Raw genomic sequence first — 10,000 nt, forward strand, 5'->3', positions numbered from 1 at the left:
CGTAATTCGGTGATTGTGAAAGAAATTATGTTTTTAAATAATAAAGTAATGTTCCGAAATCTCCCAAATGTCCAGAATTTTATTAAGAACAAATAATACATGTATTTAATTGTTATTTCTTTCGTTTTTATGTAGTTGTTGTCTCCCCTGATTCTTCTTTCGCCTTTTCTCGCTCACATGTAGCTACGAATTCGTAGCAGTGGACAGGCATCAGTGGACCCCCTTTTTTGTACCAAAACGGTCATTAACAATATTTTTTAAAGATTTTTTTTAAAAAGTTTAACATATTTCAAACTGATATGAATGGTTGCACAGTAAAAATAATTAAATTAATTAAATTAAATTTCATAGTATTTTCAAGTTAAATTAAGTTTTTAAAATATTTTTATTTGTTCAATTATCAGTTTATGTCCTAGAATAACTTTTTTAAATTTAGTAATCAAGCAAAAAAAAAAAAAAAATAGAATAATAATACTTCGAAACAAGAAAGATTATTTTGTTTTAATTAAATAATTTTTTTATATATTACTAGCATTTCAGCCTGACGTTGCCCGGTTGTTTGGAGGGCTATGTTGAGCAAAAAAAAAAAAAAAAAAAAGCGGTAATTTTTTTTAAATTTTGATCCCTATTACGACCCCTTAAAATTTATTGTTTTGGGCTCAAATCAAATTATTAAGTTAGATCCATTTCCAAGGAACCTATATCTAAAATTTCAACTGTTTAGACCCAACATTGTCGGAGAAGTTTGGTAGAGTCTTCAAAGGTCAAATCGTTGAACTTTGACCCCTTAACATCCAAATTTCTGGCCGAAAACGGATTACAAAGATTTTCCCAAATCTCAGTACCCTGTATATCAAATTTCGAGTCTGTAGACTGAAAATTGACAGAGTTATTGCGTAGGGAAATGTACACAGACACACACACACAGACACGTTCACTTTTATAGATATATAATAGATATACATATAGATTTAATTGGAATTTATTATTGAGATGAGTATTATTTATTAATTTATTTATTGCGAACTATTATCCTCATCTTTGATTAGTTGTTGTTTCACGATTCCGTTACCACCTGACGAAGGCCAGAGGAATAGTTGGGCGAAACATCGTAAAACAACAAATTAGAAATATGAGTATAATAGTCCGAAATAAATAAATCAAACTTTTTTTTATTGTTCAATAATTTATATCCGGTTGATATCTGTTAAACATAAAAAACATTATTAATGACCGTTTTGATATAAACATTACACTGATATCGGCTCACTGCTACGAATTCAGAATAGGAGCATGCGATTAAGAAAAAGCGAATGTAAAATCGGGCAGACAACAAATACATGAGAACCTTTCCTTTTTGTGATAGCTTTCTTTTTTATTCGCCTATTAAAGCTGCAACCGAAAATTTCAAGGGAACTTTTTGTGCTTGCGTTGCTGACTCGTTTGTTAAGCCACTGTTTTTATTTCGAGCCTCGATCTGATTCATAACCTCGCTTTCATTCCCGCCACAGTTAAATAAAAGCTTCTTTTTTGACGTGTACGCAGTTTTTGATGGCGTCACTAAACATTCAAAAGCCGATCTTCGCTTTAAGAGTTCCTCAGTTGTGATTAAGTTTTTCTGAGTACCTGCTGTAAATGCCGATTGCCTCCGGCCTGCACCGGGCGACATCGACGTCATACTGCCGTTTTCATTGCCGGCTGAGTTAAATCCCCTGCTCTTGTTGCTCCCGGTTTCGCTATGTTGGAGCACAGTTGCTGGGAATTCCTTAACGCGTCCACTTTCTTGGAGGTTTAGGGTTAGCAGTTGGAAGTCGAGAGATTTCTGCAGGTTCTGGAGGTGGTTGGATGTCGCGGAAGGGGATGCTGGCGGGTTGGAACGCGGAGAAGATGCAGCGGAGGAGCAGGATAAATCGGCAGTTGATGAACATGGAGGGGCTGAGCTATGCACGTGGGAAGGAGAAGACGGAGACGGAGGTGGGGAAGTGGATGGATGGCTGAAGAATTTAGAAGGGTTTTGAAGTTCCGGCTGCAGGTGGAGAATTTGAAATGGGAGGCCTGCGGAGTAAGGTCCTATCAAGGACTGGCCGTTTATTGTCTGTGGGCAGGGTCCAATTTGAGCCGATAACGAATTTGAAGTGGCTGGCACAAGTCTTGAATGCATTCCGGAAGCAAGCTGTTCAATGGCTCGTTCCAGATTCCCTCCGCATCCCTGCCAAACCAATTCCAGCACATTTGGGTTGAGTGTAGGGAATATCCGAAGGAGGAAGTCTTTGGGGCTATAGTTGCTCGAGTGATTGCGCGATTGGATAGTTTCCAAGGGCAGGCTGTAAAGATTCGTTGCGACTATAGGAAAGGGGAAAGATCCATTGATGCCGAGGGGGTTTGAAGCGTTTGCGGCTGCTGCTGCCGCTACTGCTGCCGCGGCTGCATTGCTTTTTGTCTTCGCCATAATCTCTGCTTGCTTTTCCCGCTCAAACATGGCGACATCCAGTTCTCTATCGGCGAAACAACGTCGTTTTCGCATACGTTCGTTCATGAAGGGCAGGGCATTTCGAAGAGATTCCGGTGGCGGTAATGAATGGAGACGAGAACGATAACCTAGAAAAAAAAAAAAAAAAGGAAACATTATTATTATTATTATTATTATTATTATTATTATTATTATTATTAGTGATGATACGATTCCATTGTTTTCCCGATTCATACGCAATTATCGATTCTGTTTTCAATTCCCGATTCCGATACAATTACCGATTCCGATTTTTATTAAGTCTCTTAATATTTAGCTATAGAGTTATTGTTTTTCATTGTCGAAATGCATGCACCATGTGCATATATTTTCGTAAACATAAACGATGGTGGGATATATTATTTTATTATTTTATTATTTTATTATTTTAATATTTTATTATTTTGTTATTTTATTATTTTAGTTAAAATCAATATTTTAACATTTTATCTTAAGTGGTATAGCAACGTAAAATTCATTTTTAATCACAATCATCGCCAACAAAAATGCACATAGAAAAGATTCCTTTTTGGTATTAGCAGACATTCTACCGATTCCGATACCTTTAAATCTTACGATTTTCCGATTTCTGATTTCGATAAATCGTCCCAACACGAATTAGCATACGCAGCACCAAACTAAACACGAATCTGTGCTCTATTCTGTCTTGATAAACTTCAAAACAAGTTTCGAAATCTAGTAGTTTATGCCCTTTTCTCTTCCCTTCAATTTCTTTTTCACAAGAGAGACGTTGCGAGTCCCTCTCTGCTCTGCTCTATCGTTATTCTCATGGCAAGTGCTCGACTGATCTCCAATCTATGGTCCCCCTTGCCAAACTCTTACAAAAGTCTCATTGAAACAAATTCTTGTTGATCCGTTTTCTTAAATAATCAAATTCTATGCGACCACCACCATCATTATCCATTGTTTTCTCACCGTTCACCTAAAACTCATTAATTCTCATCCTCCAGTGGCCTTTTTTTTTTCTTTTTTTTTTTACACAGTGATCACCACTTATCAAGGCCCGGAAGCCACTCAGGGATAAGGGTTATTGCAAGTACATTACGTTAGTGTGGAAATTTGATGAAGTGTTTACTTAAGGGGGCGGTTCATTAGGAATTTGTTAACATTGGACTTGAAGACACCCAAGTTGTAGTTCGGTGGGAAGCAGGCAGACGGAACAGAGTTCCACAGGCGTGCAGTTCTAAGAAGGAAGCTTTGTTCATGGAATCCGCGTTTCGATCTAGGCACAGATATAAAGTGGGGGAAATTTTCCACCGTGGATTCAGCTAGACGGGTGTTTTTCGTGAAAGATTGGCGAGGGGGGACCAGAGATTTGAGTTCAGACGAGCACCTGCCATGGAAATAACGATAAAACAAGGATAGGCTCGCAACGTCTCTTCTGTGGGAGAGAGGTTGCAGGGTAGAGAAAAGGGCATCCCCCACTTTAGGACTTGATAAGATTCGTTGTCAAAGCCGCTGGAAAAATAGTTGGATTATTCTACTGCTCCGGTAGATATCTCACTGCCGATGAATTCATCCAATCGCTGGTCCCCCTTCTTCAAGCTTTCATGATAAACACTCGTCTAGCTGAAACCACTGTCAATAATTTTCCCCACTCTTTATCTGTGCCTAAATCCAAACTTAGATTCCATGAACAAAACTTCTTTCTTAGAAGTGCACGCCTGTGGAACTCTCTTCCGTTTGCCTGTTTCCCACCTGACTACAACTTGGATGTCTTCAAGTCCAACATAAACAAATTCCTGATGAACCGCCCCCTTAAGTAAGACACTTTATCATATCTCCAATACTAACGATTACTACGATATATCCCATTGATTACTGTACACGCAATAACTCTTATCCCCGAGTGGCTTCCGGGCCTTGCTAAGTGGTGACCACCATGTAAAAAAAAAACAACTCTACCTGTATAAGAGCCAAGTACGTCCTAGAATGGAGTACTATTGGCATATCTGGGCAACCTTCTTACGCCCGCTCACCACGAAACATTTTTTTTCTCCTGATAACACAATAAGATGCCACGCAAGTCCCGTTTTATTATTATTATTATTATTATTATTATTATTTTATCGTATTTTACGACCGGGCAACGCCGGGCGCTTCTCCACTAGTCTTCTCTAAAGTACCATCTACTGCCGGTTTCTGCTGATACGTGTTTGAAATTTCATCACTCTTTCTCCTCCTTCTCCTCTTCCTCTTCCTTCTTATACTACTACTACTACTACTACTACTACTACTACTACTACTACTACTACTACTACTACTACTTTCATTCTTTTTCTTTCTCTCCGTTCCCAAGGCATTCTTGTTGATTTCAGTTTAGCTAAAGTGGCCCCGGGCTTTTCTCGATTATCCCAAACCATGTTTACTTGCCATTTAACGAAAAGCCCCACGCTCCCGACCCCCATTTGCTGAAGGTGGGAGGATACATGAACCCTCACCCTTCACTCACAAACGAAGCACTCGAACACTCATCTCGCGGGGGTCTCAGAAATTAATGGAAAGTCAGGGATCAGTTCAGTAAGAAACAAATCGCTTTTTCTCTCCTGATGAGAGAAAGATGTAACCTTTTGAGAGCTCTCAAAGATGACCGTCTGTTTGTTTGGGTTCAGTTTGAACATGTAGAGAGAGAGAGAGAGAGAGAGAGAGAGAGAGAGAGAGAGAGAGAGAGAGAGAGAGAGAGAGAGAAGAAGAAGAAGAAGAAGAATGGGAGGGAGAGAGTGGGAGGAGGAGAAGGGAAAAAGAGGAGAGGAGGGAGAAATAGAAAGATGGAAAAAGAAGGAAGGAGAGAAGAGAGAAAGAGAAAAAGGGAAACAGATATTGAGAGAGGGTAGGGAGAGAGAGAAAAAGGAAGGTAGAATGTAAAAGATAAACAGATAGAAGAGTAGAGAAATGGGGAAGAAAAGGAAAGTGACAGAGAAAAAATGACAAAGAGAGAAAGAAAAAGTAAGAGATAGTGAGGGGGAGAGATAGAGAGAGAGAGAGAGAGGATTAAAAGAGAGAAAGAATGAGAGACGGAGAGAGCAAAGAAAAGAAGAATAGGGAGTGAAAAACGTAAAGAGAGAGAGGTAGAAAAATAGGAGGGAGAGGAAAAAGAGAGGGAAAAAGAAAAGAGAGAGGGAGTTAGCAGAGAAAGAGAGACAGAGATAAGGAGAGAGAAAGACAGAAAGAAGAGGTGGAGATGGCCTGTAGTAATATTCAGATGCAAATGTGTACAATTAGGGAGAGAAAGAAAGTGGAAAAAACATTTTCTTTTTTGTTGTTGCAGACCATCTACTACTTGGCCAGTTGTGTACAAATCCCAAGAGCGATAGGAGCCTTCTATTATGTCTGAAATTAACACAATGTTCTATGAACGAGATCAGAGATGCGCCACTGTACAACTCATGCTCTCTACCGATCAAAGTTATGACAGCAGGATCATCACCCGCACCCCCATAAAGTAATTCTGGACGGTCCAACGCTTGAGGGCACAGCTCAACGCACAAGACGGCCCTTTGGATGTGGTGAAACTTAACCTCACGGCCGAGAACAATGACCCGGACTAAGGAGTTAATCGAAAAGGTCCAGGCAATCATTGATAAAACTCCCCAGCAGCCTATTCAGCAGATTACCAGAGATTTAGGCGTCTCACACACAACTGTGAACGCATGTATAAAGGAGGACTTGAAGTGTACGTCCTACTGGCGCCAGAAAAACCATATCTTGAATGAGAAGACAAAGAACCTCAGACTGATGAAGTCCATCAGGTTGCTCAACAAATTGAAGCATCCCAAGAAGCCAAACATGATCTGGCTATTTTCAGACAGAAGAGAACATCTGCCAAGACCAGGTGCACAACAACCAGAATTATCGCCGGACTGCCATGAATAACAGGGTCGTGCCCAGAGTGATGAAAACTAAGTTTCCGATCACGGTTATGGTCTTTGGTGTGGTTTCGAATGAGGGCCTAATCATGCCACCTCACATCTTTGAAGTTGGCTTGAAAGTTAACACCAAAGTGTATGTGGATGCGCTGAAGTGTGGTGATCGCACAGTGCAATCAGGTGGCCGCTGGAAGACCCTGAGTGTGGCAGCAGGACTCGGCGCCGATCCACAAGTCAAAAGAAATCCAGGCTTGGTTTAAGGTGTGCTACGAATTTGTATCATTCTAGAACTGGCTCTCCTTCCTCGACCTGAACTAGCTGGACTACTTTGTTTGGTCATACATCGAAAACATAACCAACATGTGCTCCCATGCACCAAAGCCAGCCTGATCGCCACCATCTACTTGAGAGGGTCCGCTGACCCCCCCCCCCCCCGAAATTCCCTGGCAGCCCCGTCGGTATTCCATGGTAAGGACGTTTCAGGCGATTAGCAATAAATTAACTCCTTCTAAAAGAGACAAGGCAAAGCCTGAAAGGATGGACCTCCTAGAACTGCACAGGAACAGCATTACACCGCAATCAACAGGAACCAGGTCATTACAGGAATGGTCAAATCTCTGAGCTGGTTCTATAACCATAATTACAAAGATAATTTTTCCCACGTTTCAGCTAAATAGAAATGTTTATAGCACGAAGGCAAAAAATATTTGAAAACTATGTCCATATAAGTTCCTCACTTTTCTTTTCTGTGCAAGAAATAATCGGATCAACTTACTCGATAAGATTTCGCGCGACAATGTGTGTTGCTGTAGGTTGCGCAGATTCCGTTGTAACAATTTCCGTTGTTGCAAAATCGATGTCGCATTCTTCACTTTTGTCTTCAACGTATTGCTCACCTCAGTTGCCTGGTGTCTACAAAATTACAAGGAAAAAAAAAAGCACGGAAACGGTAAAAAAATTCAGCACATTTTTTAAAATAATAGTTTTAAGTTAATGCTATCAATATTTGACCGCGCTTAACTAATTAAAGATGGCCGCCAAAAAAGCGGGAAATTTGAGCTTGTAAATTTTCTTCTATTATCAATTAATCCTCATTCAATTCCAAGGAACGTGAGGTCTCACTGCTAGCATCAAATATTCATTTTTGTCTAGTTCACTTGGAGATATCTAAACATTATTGGTTACATATGTGCATACACGTTTCAGTGACATCTCAATTAGGAGAGACTCACCTCATCAGACCAAAAAATGGAGGTTCTTTTTTTATTGTCGTTGGAGCAGGATGTGGTATAAGTAATTGAAACGAATATAAATAATAAATAGGGCTATGACAAGAGAATATTCTAATCATTTTTTTGACTCTCGAGTATATATCCGACACAGTTTGACACCGCTAATCAATTGGGAACCACATTACTTCATCTAAAAACATACAAGATATTAACTGTTATATATCCGAGAGTCAAAATAATGAAAAGAATATTCTCTTTACATAGCCCTAATTATAACACCATATCACTTGGGGTTTAACTGAAACATGTATGCATATATGTAGCCAAGAATGTTCGTAAAAAAATAATTATATATATATATATATATATATATATACATATATTGTATCACAAAAGTAAGCACCCCTCACATTTTTTCAGATATTTAAGTGTGTTATGTGACTCTTTATGGGACAACACTGAAAAAATGATTTTTTGGCACAGTGAAGAGTAGTCTGTCTGCAAATATCCGCTAGCTCCGCGACATCGTAATTGAAGAGTGCAAGAGCATTCCAGTAGCTACATGTTACGCTCTGGTAAACTCCACGCCTAGGAGAGTAAAGGCAATTTTAGATAATGATGATGGCCGCACTAAATATTGAGAGTTTACATGTTGTGTGTTAATATTGACAACTTTTCGTAAAGGGTGTACGCACTTTTGTTGCCAGGGATTTGGCTTTTAATGGCTATATTTTGAGTTATTTTCAGGGGGAATCGAATTAGCTCTGTTATGTATGCTCCAGGCATACTATTTATCAATTGTGTCAAAAAATCATTTTTTTCAATGTTGTCCCATTGTTATATTATAAACCCTTTTTAAGAATTCAAAACACAACAACCATTGGTGTAAGCAACAGCCCGTTTTTTTTTATTTCTCCTGTTGTTCTTACTTATGGTAGAGAGAAAGAGAGAGAGAGAGAGAGAGTGTGTGTGGGAGAGCGACAGAGAATTATCGTGGCGTCCACTCGGTTGACAATCAAATCTCCAACTGCAATCTTTTTCCTTCTGTCACTTTTTCCTGTCAATCTTTTCAAAACATCCACATAACCAGATTCCTTTCTGCTACATTTTTCATAACAATAACAAGGTCTGTTTATATTTGTGAGAAATATTGAAACAATTCCTGTTTAGCTTGTCAATTTCTGACATTTCATCCGCAGACGCGTGCCACATTTTAATTCATGAACATACATATATGTATATACACCTATACACATATATATATACTAGCATGTCAACACGGCTTAGACCGGGTCATTCGTGTAACACCATGAAGAGATACACTTAAATATTTGAAGAAATGTGAGGGGTGTACTCAATTTTGTGATACACTATATTTATATATATATATATATATATATATATATATATATATATATAAGTGAAAGTGTCTCTCTGTGTGTCTGTGTATCTGTGTGTCTGTGTATATTTCCCTACGCAATAACTCTGTCAATTTTTAGTCTACATACTCGAAATTTGATATATAGGTTACTGAGATTTGAGAAAATTTATGTGATCGGTTGCTGGCCAGAAATTTGACGATTAAGGGGTCAAAGTTCAACAATTTGACCTTTAAGAACTCTACCAAACTCCTCCGACAATTTTGGGTCTACGCACTTGAAATTTTAGATATAGGTTCCTTGGACATGGATCTAACTTAATAACTTGATTTGAGCAAAAACCCAAAAATTTTAAGGGGTCATAATAGGGGTCAAAGTTTTAAAAAATTGACCTCTTCGGTCTCTTCCAAATTACTCAGACAATTTCTGGTCTAAATATTTGAAATTTTACATAAAGTGTATTCAGAGATAGGGCAAGCTTTTTCATCAGTTTGCGTCGAAAATTTTTAGTTACCAATATATAAATGTATGCATGTATGTCTGTTTGCATGTCTGCCTTAAACTTTCAATAGAGGTGATGGATTTTACCAAGATCAGTATCGTTTTAAAGTTCGACCTTTAATACGACAAATATCGAAAAATTGGCTAAAAACATTAATATCTTCCCCTTCAACTAGGCACTTTTCTACAGGCGGGGGGGGGGGTCACATTTTTCGCCGATATTTTTGAAAGTTATCCTCTCCTTTATATTGTCTAGCCTTAATTTTTAAAAATGTCGTTTCCGGTTTGGAGGTGGTCATAACAGCATAAACGTTAGGTTTTACCCCGTTCTTTTCCTCCTTTGCGGTACGCGTTCGGGCTTGCCTTCCTACTACCACTTTTTGTTTTTTGCTCAACATAGACATCCAAACGCCCGGGCAACGCTGGGCGCCCATGCTAGTATATATATATATATATATATATCATGTATATATATACGTATATACATATATA

The 10,000-nt window shown here is 38.7% G+C and overlaps 1 protein-coding gene across 1 annotated transcript in view; it reads right to left on the reverse strand.

The window, feature by feature from the left end:
- The window catches only part of LOC145296095 (uncharacterized), a 234,630-nt gene that overhangs the window by 2,051 nt on the left and 222,579 nt on the right, over positions 1-10,000 (reverse strand). The window contains exons 4-5 of the mRNA XM_080142235.1: positions 7,172-7,308; positions 1-2,598 (exon numbers count right to left, since the gene is read on the reverse strand). The exon at positions 1-2,598 is cut by the window's left edge and continues 2,051 nt beyond it. Of these exons, the coding sequence (XP_079998361.1) occupies positions 1,376-2,598; positions 7,172-7,308 (1,360 nt within the window). The 3' untranslated portion in view covers positions 1-1,375. The remainder of the gene's footprint in view (positions 2,599-7,171; positions 7,309-10,000) is intronic.

This window comes from Euprymna scolopes, chromosome 16 (genome assembly GCF_053919585.1).
Source record: "Euprymna scolopes isolate OS-2025 chromosome 16, ASM5391958v1, whole genome shotgun sequence".
Taxonomy (NCBI): Eukaryota; Metazoa; Mollusca; class Cephalopoda; order Sepiida; family Sepiolidae; genus Euprymna; species Euprymna scolopes.